Source organism: Bos javanicus, chromosome 19, assembly GCF_032452875.1.
Source record: "Bos javanicus breed banteng chromosome 19, ARS-OSU_banteng_1.0, whole genome shotgun sequence".
NCBI classification, from domain to species: Eukaryota; Metazoa; Chordata; class Mammalia; order Artiodactyla; family Bovidae; genus Bos; species Bos javanicus.
The window spans coordinates 34,603,744-34,620,770 of record NC_083886.1 but is presented as its reverse complement, the minus strand read 5'-3'; the positions used below and the strand labels follow the sequence as shown (position 1 = coordinate 34,620,770).

Here is a 17,027-nt window from a genome sequence, read left to right as displayed (position 1 = left end):
CGAGGTGGTGGACACAGGCCAGTAGGGCCACCTCTACTCCAGCCTCCAGACACCTGCTAAAGTCACCTGCAGGACGTCTCTTAGCCCGCTCCTGGGCTGAACTTCATTCAGGTTGTGGATTACCGATTCCTCTTGAGCAGTTCCCACCCCTGCAAGCCGGAGGGACCTCCCTGGGACACGAAAGCAAGGTTACCGGCCTCTGAAGGCTTGCGAGGCTCCGGGCGCCCTCGGGGTCTCTAGCCTGCATCCCCAAGCATTTCCGGACGCCTCCTGGTCTCCTTGGCATTTACACTAAATCCTTCGCGCATGACGGTGGACCTCGTGGGTGTCTGACCCCTAGGCGTGGGCCCCTCTAGAAGCCCCCCTCCCTACATTAAAACCCCACGCCTATTTCTAAGACCCGTTCAGTAACCGATGGGTCACCACCGCGTTTCCGGCATTTTCCCTTGGGGTCCTGTGTGTTTGTTGACAGGACGTGCGTGGTCGGGCTGAATGTTTTTTAAGTGGCCAGACCCGAGCCTGTTCCCACGCTGTGGGAGGGAGGAAGGCTTCACCGCTGGTGAAACGCGGGCGCGGCTGGAGGAGTCCCGAAGGAGCGGGGGTTGGGAGTGAGCGAGGGGGGGGGGGGGGCGGAGCGGGGGCGGAGGAAGGGGAGTGAGGGGGGCGGTCGGGGCGCAGCGGCTGGAAGGGCTGGTGCAGGGAGGGCAGACGGCCCCGGTCCCCAGGACGAGGAGCGGTCACAGTGTGTGCACGCCTGCCGCGCACCAGCCTCTGTAGGGTTTCGAGGGCGTGATCGCATGTAACGCGCAGAACCACGGTCTGTAGCCTCCGCCGTTCCACCTTCCAGAGAAGCAACCGGAAGCTCGCGATGGCCGAATCTCTACTCCCGACCACCCAGGGGCGGTGCGGCGGGACAGTCTTTACCCCATCTGCGAGCTCTGGCTCTGCGCAAGCGCTCTGGGGCTAGCCGCGTGCCTGTGACCCAGAATTCTTGGGCCTCGGAAGAGACCATGAGCTCCGGAGGAGGGGGGAGTCCGGCCGGCGCGGCGGCGTCTGTGCCGTTAAAAGGACCGGAAGTTCCCGTGAGTCTTTGCCAGGACTCCCCTCCCATCGCTGAGGAGTGGAATGTTCCGACTCCTTAAGGGGCTGGGACGCAGACTCTCCGGCCTTTCCACTGCTGGTGTCGCGAGCTGGTTCTCGTAGTCAGTTAGGGCCTGTCCGCGGCCGCGAGGGCGCCAGAGCTTGTTAGTTTCTCGACCGATGTTCCCGGGAAGCGTAACTGGAGTGCGGCAGGCGGCTGCGGCCAGGCGGGCCTGGGGGCGGGCGCCTTGGCCCTGTGTACATATCTAGGGACCGAAATGGAGGAGCGCGTGCATCTTTGTCCGGCAGGGTTCCGCGGTCTGGGAACCCCTCCCCCCGGGCTCGCAGCCGGGAGTGAGTGACCCCAAGGAGGACTGGGTAAAGCGGAGCTGCCTGCACCCGAGGGCGCGGGGCGAGGCTCGTAGGGGGGTCGCGAGGGAGGCTTGCTCGGCTGTCCTGATGATCCCGTAGGAAGTGCCGTCAGAAGCGATAACTGACGACTTTTACGCTAATCTGATGCGGTCGCTGACACCTGACGCTTTAGGTGCCCGTAGCTGCCAGAGTCTGCCCTAAATGCACGTCCTGATCCTTGTTTCAGATGGCGGCCCACTCAGTTTTGCAGACGGGAGCAGCAGCCCTCCTCGAGGTAAGAACCAGTCTCTGTGGACTTAATAACGTTAACTTAGCTGTGTCTAAGGTTCTTCCACCCTTAAACGCACGGATATTGCTTGATGACTTGTCGTTGTCACTTTCATGCATTTGATATAATTATGCACGGCCCCTTGGCCTGTTCGGGACGATTAGGTTGCGGCCCCTAACCTGAAACGAGTTTTGTCTAAACCGCGTCTGTGTTCAGAAACAGATGCCTTCAGGCAGGTTTAGCCAAAGCCCAGGTCCCTGGGCCGGTAATAGGAGTGGTGAGGTGCTTGGCTGCTCTGATGAGATCACTAATAGGAAGTGCCGTCAGAAGCGATAACTGACGATAGTTTCCCGACTGACTGCAGTCAAGGCATCCTCACCAGTTGCCGGTGCCCAGGAGTTGGGTGGTCTGGACTGTGACTCGTAATTTCTATATTCACCCAGGTTGCCAGCTAGTGAGGCATTGCCAGCGCGTGCTCAACAGCCACCGAGTATGGGCGCCTGGACCGAGGTGAGTAAACTTTGGACTGTAGTTGAGGAGGCCGAGGTGTTGAATCATTAAGTTGCTATTGGACCATATGTTGGCAGTTTGACGTGGCTGACCTAGTACCTTGACCTTTATCGACCGAGTATCTGAAAATGATTTTGGTTTGTGTGTGGACTAGATTGCAGAGTGAGCCCAGGAGTTCCTTTTTATGTCGTGGCTGTAGAGCCCTGAGCAAACTTTCTGCTTTGAGATGCTCTGGAAATCGAAAGCGTTAGGTGTGTAATGTTTAAAATAATGTGACTGAATGGAATTTGAAACATCTAAAGATGGCAGTTATGACTCAGTCCCTGAGGACTGTTGAGGGGATGGATGTGCATTTGTATAGTCGTGGCTGTCAGCACAGTGGGAACTGCTTCCAGTTGCCCTCGGCTGTCTGTCCACAGGTGCCTTATTCATCCCTCCAGGGTCTGAGCTCTGAAGAGTGGTGACCAGCAGAGTTTTAGAGCCGGCAGCAATGGCAGGAGCACCCCAGCCCAAGACAAGGTAAGACTGATCTGGACCATGACCATTCTGCATGGTAGAATGGATGAGCAGCTAGTTTTGTTAAAATGGTTTTGCAGAAAAGGATATCAATGATGAAATCACCCAAAAGAAGCTGGAATTACCGGCAGATTGTGTAGTGGTGAACCTACGGTTTTCTGAGGATATCTTTATGCTGTGAATGACTATTCTGGGGAGTATAAAGTAAGATTCACTGATACTTAGTTTCCTTGCAGGCTAAGCTGCAGCAGGGGCAGAATTTGGAAGTTGCAAGGACCAGTGGCAGCCATCAACTTGGACGTGGAAAATACAGGCTTCAATGTTTTGTTTTGTGCCGAGTATCAAAGAGGACATTCTTAATGTTAAAGAGCCAAGAAACGGATTTGGCACCTTTTTTCTAGGACAGCGGAGTCATTAAATTCATAGTTTCCTAGTATTGTCTCTTAAGCAAAAGTAGCTTTTTTGTACTTGTAAGTATTGTATGCATTTGTTATACTGGGAGAGAGAAAATTCCTGAAATTTGTATCTCCATGCAGTTACCATAGATGTAATAAAAGGATGCTCTTTTGTATTAAGTTCTTAGAAATGTATATTTTTGAAGAAAAAGTCAAGTCTGATCACTGCTGACAAATATTGTTCGTCTCTAAGTCGTGTCAGTATTAGTGGTCCAGTTAACTCCTTGTAACCTTCCCTTATGGTCAGTTTAAGGTGTTCTCCCCTCTTGAGACTTAGGGCAAAAATCCCAAAGCATTTAAGGCATCTATACACGGTCCTGTTCCTCTGGGCTCTGTCCACTGGCATGAGCGTCCTCTCTCCTGAAGCCCCACCCCCATTCCCACCCAGACTGCAGCATTTGAAGCCCCAGTCTGTAAAGGTCTTGGCTCCCTGGCATCAGATTAGAAGCTTCCCTAACCCTGTTTACCTGAGGGGCCCTGGTTCACCAACATCATGGGTACATGGATAATTTTCTCCAGTTCAGCAATCAGCTGGGCTTTTTGATTGGGCCTTAATGGGGAGGCTTTGGGTGTAGGGAAGGTGGGGTGGAGATTTTCTCCTCCTTGCTGTGGTTGCTCGGAGGCATCTTATCTTTGTGGTCCTGGGGTTTGGGGAATGTGCTCAAATTTTGGGGACCACATGGGAAGGAATTTTATGAGAAATGGTCCTTTTAAAAGGAAGCAAGGCTCACTGTGGCCTGTACCCTAGCAACAATCACCCATGGGAAGGTCTGGCAATCTGCATAGAGGATGGGGTTTGTTTTCTGAGTGGGTCATGTTTTGTGCATGCGCTAGTCTGCCCCAGGCTTGCTAGGCAGGCTGCCATAAATACTGGCGGGTTTAGGGAATAGCTGGTCCCCTGGGTAGGCCCTGGGGTCACATCACAGGCTGAAAGACTTTGTAGATGATGGGAAGTTTGTTTCAAGGAGCCCAGGGCTCCACAAGGAGATACCCTTTAGTCCAGATGGGGAGGGGACTCCTGGGGGTCTCTAGGAGCCAGTCCCCTATCCCAGCCCTTGACCTAGGGTACAGTCAGCATCTGGCTGGGGTTTGCTGGCCTGAATATCTGTAATTCAGGATTGGAAAGTCCTGGGTTAGATGGAGGGCCCCTGCTACACTCCTTTCCTGGAGGAGAGCTCTCCAGATTCACAGTAGCTCAGGCTTCCAGCATCCTCAACCTGCTGCAGCCACAGGTCTAGGGAGGCTAAGGGTGGATTCCTTTCAAGCCAGGGATGACTTCTCAGGAGCCAGAGGCAGACGTGGGTGGACAGGGGAGAGGGAAAGGACCGAAGAGGAGTTATAGTGCTCCTTTCCCAGATGGCACCATCCGGCTTCCCATGGGGGTGGGGGGAGGCCCTGCCCGGGCCCACTGTGGAGCTCCCCCTCAGGAGCCCCAGCCATCCTATCCCAGGAGGAGTGACTTTGGCCTGTACTCCCCTATCACGTCTGGGTTGCACCTACAGTTTCCCTGCCCTCCTGGTCTCTGGCCGGGGTTTCGGGGCCCCCTCCAGGATCCTCTGGGCCCAGGGTCTCATCCTGGGTCTCGTGCCCACTGCCCGGGCCCTCGCCCAGCTCCAGGATGGTGGGCAGGTGGCCCTGCTTGGGGGATCGCTTGCGTAGGCTGAGCAGGAAGGGCTGGGGCAGCGAGAAGATGTCCACATTGTTGCCCAGGTCGATCCACGTGACGCTGGGGAACTTCCGGGGGTCTCTGAGGGCGTCGGTGAGGTCGCGCAGCAGGGCCCGCGTCAGCCGGTTGCCGTTGAGGGCCAGCGTGGTCATCCGGGGCAGTGTGCTGAGCGCCGGCAGCAGCTGCAGAACCATGTCATCCGTGAGGCCCGTGAAGCCCAGCTCCACACTGTCCACCTGCTCCCCGCAGCGCTGGAGGTAGCTGGTCACCCGCTCCAGGTCACGGGAGGTCAGCGGGATGCCCGACAGGTCCACCGTGTTGTCTGGAGGGCTCCCGGCCAGGACCGCCTTGAGGCTGAAGGGGAAATGGGACAGCAGGGCTTGAGCGAGAGCAGGAGGCTTTTCTCAGGAGGCCGAAGTGGGTCACCTCCAGGAGCCAGCCTCCACTCATCCTTGTGACTTCAAGAGGCCGGGGACCCCAGGCCCCTTGCACTGCCCCACCTCTCAACCTGGCTGCCCAGTGGGCAGAGGCTGGGAGGCCTCTGTGTAGGCCCCAGGGTAGGCCTCAGTGACTAAGGGTACATTCAACAGCCAAACGTCTGGGTCTGCCCTGGATTCCTTTCTTCCTACTCATGATCTTTAGATCCTTAACCTCTGTGCCTCAGTTATTTAGCTGAAAAATGGAGCCAACTGGGTACCACAGGTTGTCATGTGAAATAGGAATGCATTCAGGACAGTGGCCTTTAGAGGAGGTGGCGAATGGGCGAGTTCCCTACTCCACCCAAGAGCAAAATAAGATCTCGGATGCCCCTTCTTCGGGACCACCTTTAGGCCAGAAGGAGGATCCTTAGCGAGAGCCCTCAGGACAGCAGGCAGGGGTTGGGGGTGGGTGCAGGGGCCCGGAGCCTGGTGGGGGCGGCTCTCTACCCACTTCCACTCCCCACCTCCGCCACCCCTTGCTCTTCTGCCCTGCCTCTTGCTCTTCTTGCTCCGGACCCAGATCTCCTGGTCTCCAGGTACCCAGGTAAACCCAAGGCTCCAACCCCTGGCAGGACAGGGAGGTGGAGGGGCCCCAGATTGCAGCTTGGATTTCCTGTTGGCCTCACAGGAGAAAGAACCAGGCCGAGGTAAGAACTCACTAGGAGTTCCAGCAGAGGGACCACAGGGGCAAAGGCCCCGAGGCTGTTGGAATTCAGCCTGTCTGTGAGCCAGGAGGAAGGCCACCCTGGGGGAAACAGACCTACACTCGGGGCTGAGCAGGTGTGAGTCAGGGCTGAGCAGGTGTGAGTCAGGGGGACGAGGAGCCCCCGGCAGGAGGGAGGCTTCTGAATGGAGAGTGGACTGAGCATGCCCGTGCCCTGGGGAGACAGAAGGCCCTGGGTCCCAGCAGAGCTCACAGCCCAGCTTCTCCCTCTGCAACCAGCTCAAATCTCCTGGCCTTCTGGGTTCCACGGGTCCTGTCTTGCACTCTCCCCACACTTGGCCTCACCTTGGCCCAGCTGGAGCCCCCTGTGCCTACTTTCTCCCTCTGGGAGGGGCCCTGAGGAGTCTTCCCCTGGCTGGAAAGTGGGGGCGGTGTCCGGAAGGGAAGGGGGACCAAAGCTCTTCTCTGTGCTTCCTCTCGCATCCCGTCTGCAGGAGCTGGAGAGGAGCCTGCGCACCAGGACCCCAGCCATTCTGCCCTGTGATTCATCCACAGTATGTTCCCCTCCGCTTCCTCTTATGATGCTGTCCTGGCCCTGGTTCTTTGCCCCAGTGTCCCCTCTGCCCCCAGGGTGCAGGCGGCCACACAACCTCTGAGGGTCCTCAGAGCTGCATGAGCCAGGGACGTGGCTGGGGTCTGGGACCCTGGGAGACATCAGGAGGGCTGGTGATGGGTGGGAGGAGTGCCCACATTCAGCCCCCACTGCATAGATCAGGGCCTGGGTGCCAGTGCCTCTCAGGGCTCATGCCCACCTGGAATGCCCTCCCCACCCCCATCAATCCTTCCTCTGCAAGCAGGTCGTGTCCTCTCCCCACTGCCCTGGGAGGGGGTGCTGCACCCCGCAGGCCCAGCCCGGCACAGCTGACTGGGAGCTGCCCTTGGAGGAGGAGGCTGGGCGGGGGCGGGACTCACCAGGCCTGGGGCTTCCTCTTCACCAGCCCACGGTGGCGCCTCCACTGGGAGTGGGGGCTGAGGTGGTACGTCAGCTGCCGGCACAGCTTCTCCATGGCGCCCAGCGCATCGCCCTCCTGCAGACCAACCACAGGTCCCTGAGTCGCTGGAGCAGGTGGGGAGCCAGGCCCCTCTCCCTGCCTCCTTCCTCTACGGGACTAGCAGAGCCACCCGACCCGGGCTGAGCTCGGTGTGGAGACCTGCTGCGCTGGCCCCCCGTGGCTGCCCGAAGCAGGGGGCATGGGTTGCAGACTCATCTGCACACTGGTTTCTGTGAATTAGTTGCTGTCGTGAATAAACCTGCTGCTGCTGCTGCTAAGTCACTTCAGTCATGTCCGACTCTGTGTGACCCACAGACAGCAGCCCACCAGGCTCCCATGTCCCTGGGATTCTCCAGGCAAGAACACTGGAGTGGGTTGCTATTTCCTTCTCCAATACATGAAAGTGAAAAAGTGAAGTCGCTCAGTCATTTCTGACTTGTAGCGACCCCATGGACTGCAGCCTATCAGGCTCCTCCGTCCATGGGACTTTCCAGGCAAGAGTACTGGAGTGGGTTGCCACTGCCTTCTCCGGAATAAACCTGAGATTTCTATAAGAGCCTGATTTCAGGTGATGTGACAGGTGACCCCTTAGCCAGGGTCACCACGGTCCCTGCCGCTTCCTGACGCCCAGGGCTGTCCTGCTCACTGGCTTTCCTCACAAATGCCCACTGGGCCCCTCCTAGGTGCTGGACATTTGCTCTGGACGCTGGGAGCAAATGTCCTTGCCCTCGTATTTCACAAGACAAAGAGGACAGTGACATCCTTTACCACGTCTCTTCTGCCCGCATCGGCAGTGGGAAAATAAAGGAATGCAGGGCCAAGTCTTCCCCCACCCAGTTCATCCCCTTCATTTCCTGTCTGGTCCTCTAGCATTTGAGCTCGAGACCCTGGGTGTTATGGCCTGAACTGTGTCCCCCCAAATTCTTAAACTGAAATCCTAATCCCCAGCACCTCAGAATGTGGCTGTATTCAGAGACAGGGCTTTGAAAGAGTAATTAAGATAAAATGAGTTCATCGAGATGGGCCCTAATCCTATATGACCAGTGTCCTCATGAGAAGAGACCAGAACACAGCTGTGTACAGAGGAGAGACCATGTGAGCACACAGGGAGAAGACGGCCATCCGCATGCCAAGGAGGGCAGCTTCAGAAGAGACCGACTCTGTTAATGTCTTGATCTTGGACTTCCAGCCTCCAGGTCTGTGAGGAAACACATTTGGGCTGTTTAAGTGGTATTTTTGTCGCGGTAGCCCCAGCAAACAAACACGCTAGGTTAGAGGACGCAGAGGGCAGATTTTAGAGACTCCTGCTCTGTCCAAGGGAAGTCAGTTCAACAGAGAGTCTCCGGCCTGAGAGACTGAGTGGCCCAAAGCCTGTGCGCTCACCAGATGGTCCAGGGCCCAGGACCAAGGCCACGAAGTGCCAGGTGTGGATGCAAACCCACTTGCAGATGGCAACGCGATGTGGTAGGTCAAACCTTACAGTGGCCAGTGCCCAGTGGGGCACCTGACACAGTGGGTGCTCAGTGAAGACCAGCTTGATTATTACCATTGTCATCATTACTCTGCCAGCAAGAGGCAGCACACAGCTCTCCCCCTTCATCTGACGTTTGGCTTTCCGAGGTTTTCGTTACTCGTGGTCAACCTTGGTCTGAAAATATTAAGTGGAAAATTCCCGAAATAACTCGTAAGTCTAAAACTGCACTGTCCTGAGAAGCGTGATGAACTCTCATGTTGCCCCGTTCTGTCCTGTTGGGGACATAAATCATTCCTTTGTGTGGTGTAACCCACACTGTATATATTACCTATACCGTCAGTATAGAAAACAGTTTTATGCAGTTCGGTACCATCTGTTTCAGGCATCCCCTGGAGGTCTTGGAGTGCCTCCAGGTGGCACTAGTGGAAAAGAATCTGCCTGCAACGCAAGAGACTGTAAGAGACTCAGGTTGGAGCCGTGGGTTGGGAAGATACCCTGGAGGAGGGCATGGTAACCCTCTCCAACATTCTTGCCTAGAGAATCCCAGGACAGAGGAGCCTGGCAGGCTACAGTCCATAGGGTTGCAGAGTTGGACACAACTGAAGCGACTTAGCAGGCACACACAAAGGTCTTGGAACATATTCCCCAAGGATAATGTGGGATCTACCGTATTGAGTAGTTAAGAGTATAGACTTGATCCAAACTGTGTGGATTCAAATCCTTGCAGTGTCACCTTCTGTGTGACCTTGGGCACATCACTTGACCTCTCTGTGCTGCTGATCCTTGTCTGTAAAGGATTAAGTAGGATGGGGGAGAAACCAGCTCACATGGGGCCATATGGAGTTAAAGCCTCTGCCTCTAATGCAGGAGACCTGGGTTCGATCCCTGGGTTGGGAAGATCCCCTGGAGAAGGAAGTTGCAACCCACTCCAGTATTCTTGCCTGGAGAATCCCATGGATGGAGAAGCCTGGTGAGCTACAGTCCACGGGGTCGCAAAGAGTGGACACGACTGAGCAACTTATCTCACTTATGGGGCCTCTAGCTGGGGGATGTGATTGGATTTATGGGCTGGGGGTGAGGACAGGTCTGGCCTGGACACAATCAGCAGCATCTGATTAAACCCCTGGCCAAGGAATGAGCAGAGCAGGCAGACAGGGGGATCAGTCAAATATCAAAGAGGCAGAGGGCGGGCCCAGGGGACATGAAATAACGGAGAAGGCTCGGCCAGAGAAGCAGGAGTAAGCAAAGCCCTAGGCACCAAGAAGAAGGGGCTAGTGGACTCAGACACCCCACTGGATACTCCAGTGAAGAGGTGCTGGCCAGCACAGGCTCAGGGATGGTGGTCATAGTGCTGGCCGGGGTGAAGGCCAACTTCTAGGCCAAAGGGAGAAGGGAGGGTGGCGCATCTCAGCCAAGGGTCTGCATGTGGGATCCTTTCACAATTATTTATTTATTTATTTGGCTGCTCTGGGTTTTAGTTACAGCATATGGGATTTTCAACTTTTGATGTAGCATGTGGGATCTTTAGTTGTGGCATGCAGAATCTAGTTTGATCAGGATCAAACCCAGGCCCCCTGCATTGGGAGCAAGGAGTCTGTGCCACTGGATCACCAGGGAAGTTCCCTGTCCCTAGGACCCTTGCACATCAGGATCACCCAGAGCTTTAGAGAACACAGCTGCCTGGGCCACCCCCAGTGATGGGTGGGCACTGGGACTTTTAACGCCTCCCCCCCGACCTCAGCTGAGATTCCCCTGTGCTGCCAGGTGGACCAGTGGGGTGGGATGTGGTAGTCTGCCCAGGATCACCCCCGGGACCACCCAGGCTATTCCAAAACTGAGAAACGAGCTCCTAGCCCTAACCTTAACCTCTGACCACTTCTCAGGGGTTCCAAAATTGGGAGCCACAGACTGTTCCTCAAACTTCTTGGCCAGAAGGAAGAAACAAAGTTCAGTTCTGTCGCTCAGTCTTGTCTGACTCTTTGCAACCCCATGGACTGCAGCACGCCAAGCTGCCCTGACCATCACCAACTCCCGGAGCTTGCTCAAATTCATGTCCATTGAATCGGTGATGCCATCCAACCATCTCATCCTCTGTTGTCCCCTTCTCCTCCTGCCTTCAATCTTTCCTAACATCAGGGTCTTTTCCAATGAATCAGTTCTTCGCATCAGGTGGCCAAAGTATTGGAGTTTCAGCTTCAGCATCAGTCCTTCCAATGAATATTCAGGACTGATTTCCTTTAGGATTGACTGGTTTGATCTCCTTCCAGTCGAAGGGACTCTCAAGAGTGTTCTCCAACACCACAGTTCAAAAGCATCAATTCTTCGGCGCTCAGCTTTCTTTATAGCCCAACTCTCACATCCATCTATGACTACTGGAAAAACCGTAGCTTTAACTAGACGGACCTTTGTCGGCAAAGAAACAGAAAAAGAGGCGGCAAAGCAGCCGCCGCACTGCGCCGGCATCGCCACCAGGGGGCAGCCGCGCACAGGGCGAGGCCTCCAAGCTGGGCCTGTGCTCTTGTTTACTAAGCAGGGACCGGAGAGGTGGTCAATTTGCACGGGGCCTGAGGCCAAACGTGAGCCCGAGTCGTCAGGGGTGAGAGCGCCTCCGCTTGTCTGAACTAAGATTCAGTGACTTATATTATCTCCTAGACACTGGGCACTGCCTCTGGCTTCTCCTTCATCCCAATCCTGTAATCACAGCCATCGCATGAGATGGGTGCCCCTGTAATCCGGCTTGACAAATGCGGAAACAAGAAGTCGAGGGGATGGCCGGCCAGGCGAGGTGAAGGCTGGCATCAGGACGCAAACCCCGCAGTCACTCTGAGGCTGGGCTCTGCTCTGCCCTCAGGTAATGAATCTTTCTCCAAAGTGAGTCCAGGGTGCTTCTATCCTTTGCAACTAGGAAAGCCCCAAGCAAGCTCACTTGTTTTCCCACTCCAGGCCTCTGCCTGCAGGAACAGCTAAGCAGGACTGGCCTGGCGGTGGAGGAGGAGGAGGGAAGCGGGGAGGCAAGGAAGAAGGCCTCTTACTTTGAAAGCCGTGAGGCCCAGCAGCCCCTCTGTGGGACCAGACCCCACTCCCAAGCCACCGCTGACGGTCCAGAAGGGGGCGCTGGAATCCTGACTTCAGACAAGACTCCTCAGGGGCTCAACCCTGACAAGTCAACTCTGACAAGTCAACTCGGGAGCCCCGGGCAACCCTGAGACATGGGGAGAGGGGGTGAGGAGGGGGGCAGAGGCAGAGGTGGGGGGCAGGTGTCTGTGCTGGTTGGGGTCCCAGGGCCTCTTCCCAGCTTGTGCTGCCGCTGGGCCCCACGAGCCCCCTCAGTATAGGAAGGATAAGCCCTCTTCCTGGCTTGAGGCAGCCTGCATGGGCTTCTGTTACTTGCAAAGAGTCTTAACCCACAGCGGAGGGTTGTGGCAGGCAGGTTGCGGAATCTGCTCTCTAGGCTTTCCTCCCACCCGTGGAAAAGGAAGGAGGGGGAGGGGTGTGGCACAAGTTGGGGTGACCGGGCACCTGCCCAGTGCTGCTGACCGGAGGCCCCAGAAAAGACCCTGCTTGAGGGGTTCACTGATCTGTCAGGGGAGAGGCCCACGGCAGACCTGCAGGCCTCTCCAGACGGGGTCAGGCCCTTTCCGATGCCATCTGCTATCTTCACCCCCGACCCCAGGGCATAACGAGCAGAGCCTTCCACCACTCTGCACCCAAGGCTTCCTCATTCATTCATCAAACACGGCTGCCCTGCCTACTGTGTGCTGGACGCTGCTCCAGACACTGAGACTGTGCTGGGCTTTCTGTCTACTCCTCCCCCTATCCACTCTCTGTTCTCTGTGCTGGACAGGCTGAGCTCTTACGGACAGACCGCATCACTGGCCCTCTTGCTCCTGACTGCCAGTGTGATCAGCTAATGGGAGGGAGGTCTGAGGGCAGGAGAGAAAGGCCTGGGATTAACTCTTCTTGTTCCTGCCCTGCTTCAGTCAGCCTCCAAGACGGCCCCACAGATGCCGGACTCCTGGGCGTGTATAGCCTCCTTCCACCCGCGTCAGGGCTGATGGGACGATCCACTACGGCAGTGACAGCATGTGACATCTGAGGCTGGCTCAGAAGACACTGTGCTTCTCCCTTGCTCTCGGGCATCACCCGCTCTGGGATAAGCCAGCTGCCCTGACATGAGGGAGCTCAAGCAGTGGACGGGCCGCGGGCAGAAAGCTGAGGCCTCCCGCCATTAGCCATGGGGGGCGCGCCATCCTGTCAGTCCCCTTCCAGCCTCCAGACACTTGCAGCCTCGGCCAGTGTCCCGAGCCCCCAGCTAGACCCCGAGCTGCTGCTGTTCCTGAATCCCCCGCCTATAGAGATGGTAAAACGATATAAGTCCGTTGCTTTAAGCCACCACATTTTAGGGTGATTTGTTATGCAGCAACAGAAAACACAATAAAGTATAAAAAAAGAAACAAAGAAAGAAAAAAAGGAAGATACAGGGCGATTTTGGGAGAGGCGTTCTCCTCCCGGCTCCGGCAAACAGCTCTGCCCACAGCCCTTCCTCAGTAACAACTTCCTGCTGCTGGTCTCAGGTGTCTCAGTGGCCGCGGTCCATGGTCCATTCCCTTCTTCCTGCCCACAACCCTGGAAATAATCTCTTATTGTTGCTATTCAGTCGCTAAGTCAAATCTCTCTTTGAGACTCCATGGACTGCAGCATGCCAGGCTTCCCAGTCCTTCACCATCTCCCGGAGCTTGCTCAAACTCGTGTCCATCGAGTCAATGATGCCATCCAACCATCTCATCCTCTAATGCACAGTGGAATGTGTCACCTGCTTGTGCCAGGAGCAGGATGACTGTGAACAGGCGGACGTCCTCTCTTGCCCCTCCGGAGTTTATATTCTAGTGGGCAGAGCAGCCACTAAGCCAACAAACATGTAAGCAGGATAATTTCAGAGGCCAGTGAGCGGAATGAGAAAATAAACGGGGCGTGAGGTAGATGCTGATCAGAGACCTACTGAAGGGAGGCTGGGCTAAGAAGGCCTCTGAGAGGCAATGCTTAGGCTGAGTCTGAAAGGAGGAGAGGAGAGCTGGGGCAGGAGGCAGCAGAGTCCTGAAGGTTGGAGAGAATCTGGATGCCGCAGGAAGAGAGGAGCGTGGGGGCTGGAGCAGAGTGGGGAGTGATGGGAGGGGAGATTCAGGTGGGTCTAGAGGAGGGATCCGCGAGTTCCTTAAATCACAGCACCGTACAGAAGGCTTTTCAGGAGGTTCCTGGTGATGCAGTTTACCTCTGCACAGAAGGGCAGAGAGGGCATGGAGCCAGGAGCAGAGCCTAGAGTCAGTAGCGGAGCCCAGAGTCCAGCTGGAGGCTCTTCCAGCAGCCTGAGGAGGAGGGCCTTGGACACGGCCCCGACACATTAGAGAACTAGGACTGCCGGGACGTGCTGACAGGTGGACAACACAGGTGCCCCGTGCAGATCGCCCAGGGTCCATTGTTCCCAACTTTGTGCCCGACCCTTCTCTGCTGTGCCCCTGCCTGGACAACCAGAACCTGCCGGCTTTGCGGCAGCCGCCCCCACACCTGCCCCAACTGACCCCCAGCCCTCCTCGTCTAGCCCTCCACCTAGGAGTCTTGGCACCAGACACTCTGGAAGCCAGAGAAAAGGCCCTAGACAGAGCTCCAGATGGGGGTGCCGCCCTCGAGCAAGGTTCAGCCCCTGGGCACCCAGGCCAGGTGCAGGGTGGACCTGGGAACCACCTCTTGCTCTGATCTTGGTTCTACCCTAAAGTGGGGCCCATCCCAGGACTCCTCCACCCTGCCCTGGCTTCCTGCTTCTTCCTCCTGCTACAAGGAAGCATGTTTTTTAGAAACTGCTGGAAATTGAGGGATGGGAGAGAAGACACCAAAACAGAGAGGAAAGCCTAAGTGGGCAGCTTTCCTGCTGTGGCTGTCCCCTCCCTGCCCGGGTCCCGGCCTGGACTGTGGAGCCAGCGGGAAGGGGAATGGATCTCTCACCCCGAGGGGCTGGGCCGCGCCCACAGAGCCTGGAGAGCCGCGGAGTCAGGCAGGAAGTGGACCTGAGTGAAGCGGGTGCGTGTAAAATGACACTCGGTCCAGAAAGGAAGACCAGTGGATGTGGTGGGGAGTGTGGTGAACTGAACGGCGGGCAGGGCCGCGGCTACCCTCACACAGCACCTTTGTGCAAACTAGACAGAGCTCACCTCTCGGTGGACGTGGTCCTGCCCCTGTGCCCATGGCTGGTGGGCAGAGAGAGGGCTTGGACTGAGCTGTCTCCTCCTGCCCCACCCACTCTGTGCACGTGTCTCTGTGCAGGATGCAAACTATACAATTGTACATGGCAGCCCTGGCCCCAGACAACAGGGGCAGCTACTCAGCTCCAGGCTTTAGACCCCATTTTCCAAGGGCAGCCAATATGGGGATTGTGTGAAATACTTTGAAATGTTGGCAATGAATCCAGATTTGATGCACCTGGTGGGCCGAACAAAGCCAGTACTGAGGGTGCAGGCGTGTAGCCTTTACTATGGACGCTGGGCCTCAGGTGCCTGCATGAGGGGCCTGGGCAGCATTGACCAGCCCCCCACCCCAGGCACCGGGCTGTTCTGCCCAGGAAGGCGCTCGCCTCACACCCCAGACCTGGCTGGCTCAGACCATGGCTGCCCTACCGGCTTGGGGCAGTGGATGTAGCGGGCCAGGCTGATGATGAGGTCGTGCGTGATGGGGTCCACCAGGTTCCTGAAGCTGGCGTAGCGGTACAGGACATCGTCCAGCGAGGTCGACTCCATGCCCAGGTCCTGCAAGAGGGGAGGATGGCCAGAGATCAGCGAGGCCCCCCTGCCCTGCCCTGGAGCCCCGCCCAGCACACCCGGGGCAGCCTGTGGAGGTGGGTTACAGTCCCTGGGGTTGCAAAGAGACACGACTGAGCGCGTTTTCACTCTGTGTGGCAGGCGAGGCTGGGAAGGTAGGAATTGGAATTCAGGCTGTCCATATGTGGATGAGAGACCTCCTCCCTCCTGGGGTCTGTTTCCCCACCTGTGAAATGGGCAGATGGACTATGCCAGCAGTTACCAAACCGTGTCCCCAGGTCTTGGGGCTGATAAGACAAGAGGGAGGCCAAGGGTCAGCAAATCTTTGGGCCCAGCTCTCAGCAGAGCTGCTCTGCTCGCTGTCCTTCAGTTTTTTTTTTTTTTTTTTAAGGCAGTTCAAATGCCAAACTCTGAAAAACCTGGACCGGATGGCTGCTTGGGTTTCTTGGGTTCCTACCAGCCCTACCCTATCTTCCCACCCCCGTCCTCTCCAGGCCAGTAGAAGTCATCTCATCCTGGAAGGACCAAGAAGACCCGACCTACTCACCCAGGACGCCGGGGCAGGTGTGGGAGGATGTAAGTTGTTCTTTCCCAGAGGCCCCCCACCCCCAGGGCCACGTCCCCATCCTCTCTGTCAGTCTGGACCCCTCCCAGCCTGCTGACAGTGGCTCTCTGGGCAGCTCTTATCTGGAGTCATGAAACTGTCGCTGGGGAGGGGGCCGAGGGTGGAAGGAAGGAAGGGGGTGGGGAGGGGGTCTCCCCAGGAAGGCAGACGTGGCCCTGATCACGCGCTCTGGGTAAGTGAGTCACGGCCACCCCGCCCTGTGAATTCCAGCTGGGGTGGGGCTCCCGAGGTCCCGGGGCGCCGGGTTATGAGAAGCTGCAACAGGGAAAGACCAGACGGGGCTGGAGAGAGGTTGCTGCGCTTTTATTGCTTTATTTCTTTACTTGGACCCCACCTCCTGGAGGAGGAAATAGCCGCCAACTCCAGTATTCTTGCCTGGAGAACTCCATGGACAGAGGAGCCTGGTGGGCTACACAGTCCATGGGTCGCAAAAAGTCCAACACGACTGAGCGACTAACACTACACTTTCGACCCCACCTAGGTCCATGGGGTGCCTGTGCTACTTCAGAGCACCTCACACATCCCGAGGACCTTGGGCCACTTCCGGCATCCCTGGTGTCCTCTCCATGTCCCCTACCAAGCCAGTGTACTGGAGACAAATGTGTCATGACCACACTGACAGTCCTACTGACCCTGCCCACCAGGGACCTTGACGCTCTGCTCTGGCTGCATGTGGGGGTGGGGGGATGGGGGGTGCAAGAATCACATTCACATGTGGCTCCTCCAGGCTGCCTGGGGCATAGCTTTGGCCTGGGAGGGGCTGGTCTGCCTTGCAAATACCAGGCAGTGAGGAGAATCCTGGCTTCCTCATTATGGGTCTAAATGGTGCCATCTCTAGGACCTGTGCATGTGAGGTTCCTCATCAGGAAACCTGGGCACATCAGCAGGTACCCCAGAGTCACTGCTGTGGGCAGCTTGGCATGGAGACTATCCCTGACCTGGGACCAAGTGGGTCAATGGCCAGCATGTGCCATCTCGAAGAGGTGGGGCCCCCACCTGAGCTTGAAGAACCAGGTTTGGGGGCTCACTCCGGCGGGAAAGGTGAGGGGTATGGCTTTCC

The 17,027-nt window shown here is 56.8% G+C and overlaps 1 protein-coding gene, 1 long non-coding RNA gene and 3 other non-coding genes across 6 annotated transcripts in view; 4 read left to right on the top strand and 1 right to left on the bottom strand.

Annotated features, from left to right (window-relative positions):
- The first annotated feature begins 1,157 nt into the window (after positions 1–1,157).
- On the top strand, positions 1,158–3,321 carry LOC133232138 (uncharacterized). 2 transcript variants are annotated; one of them, XR_009731317.1, is made up of 5 exons: positions 1,158–1,458; positions 1,679–1,726; positions 2,164–2,230; positions 2,671–2,749; positions 2,983–3,321. It is a non-coding gene; the product is annotated as an uncharacterized LOC133232138 (long non-coding RNA). The 2 variants fall into 2 exon arrangements; XR_009731316.1 differs by having other exon boundaries at positions 1,159–1,726.
- On the top strand, positions 1,533–1,599 carry LOC133233129 (small nucleolar RNA SNORD49). The gene has a single exon (XR_009731606.1). It is a non-coding gene; the product is annotated as a small nucleolar RNA SNORD49 (small nucleolar RNA).
- Positions 2,012–2,080, top strand: LOC133233127 (small nucleolar RNA SNORD49). The gene has a single exon (XR_009731603.1). It is a non-coding gene; the product is annotated as a small nucleolar RNA SNORD49 (small nucleolar RNA).
- LOC133233154 (small nucleolar RNA SNORD65) lies at positions 2,837–2,910 on the top strand. Its single transcript, XR_009731630.1, has one exon. It is a non-coding gene; the product is annotated as a small nucleolar RNA SNORD65 (small nucleolar RNA).
- Positions 3,322–3,406: 85 nt separating the features above from the next.
- LRRC75A (leucine rich repeat containing 75A) overlaps positions 3,407–17,027 on the bottom strand; it is a 34,308-nt gene continuing 20,687 nt past the window's right edge. Inside the window, exons 2-4 of the mRNA XM_061391151.1 lie at positions 15,202–15,330; positions 6,983–7,098; positions 3,407–5,221 (exon numbers count right to left, since the gene is read on the bottom strand). Of these exons, the coding sequence (XP_061247135.1) occupies positions 4,681–5,221; positions 6,983–7,098; positions 15,202–15,330 (786 nt within the window). The 3' untranslated portion in view covers positions 3,407–4,680. The remainder of the gene's footprint in view (positions 5,222–6,982; positions 7,099–15,201; positions 15,331–17,027) is intronic.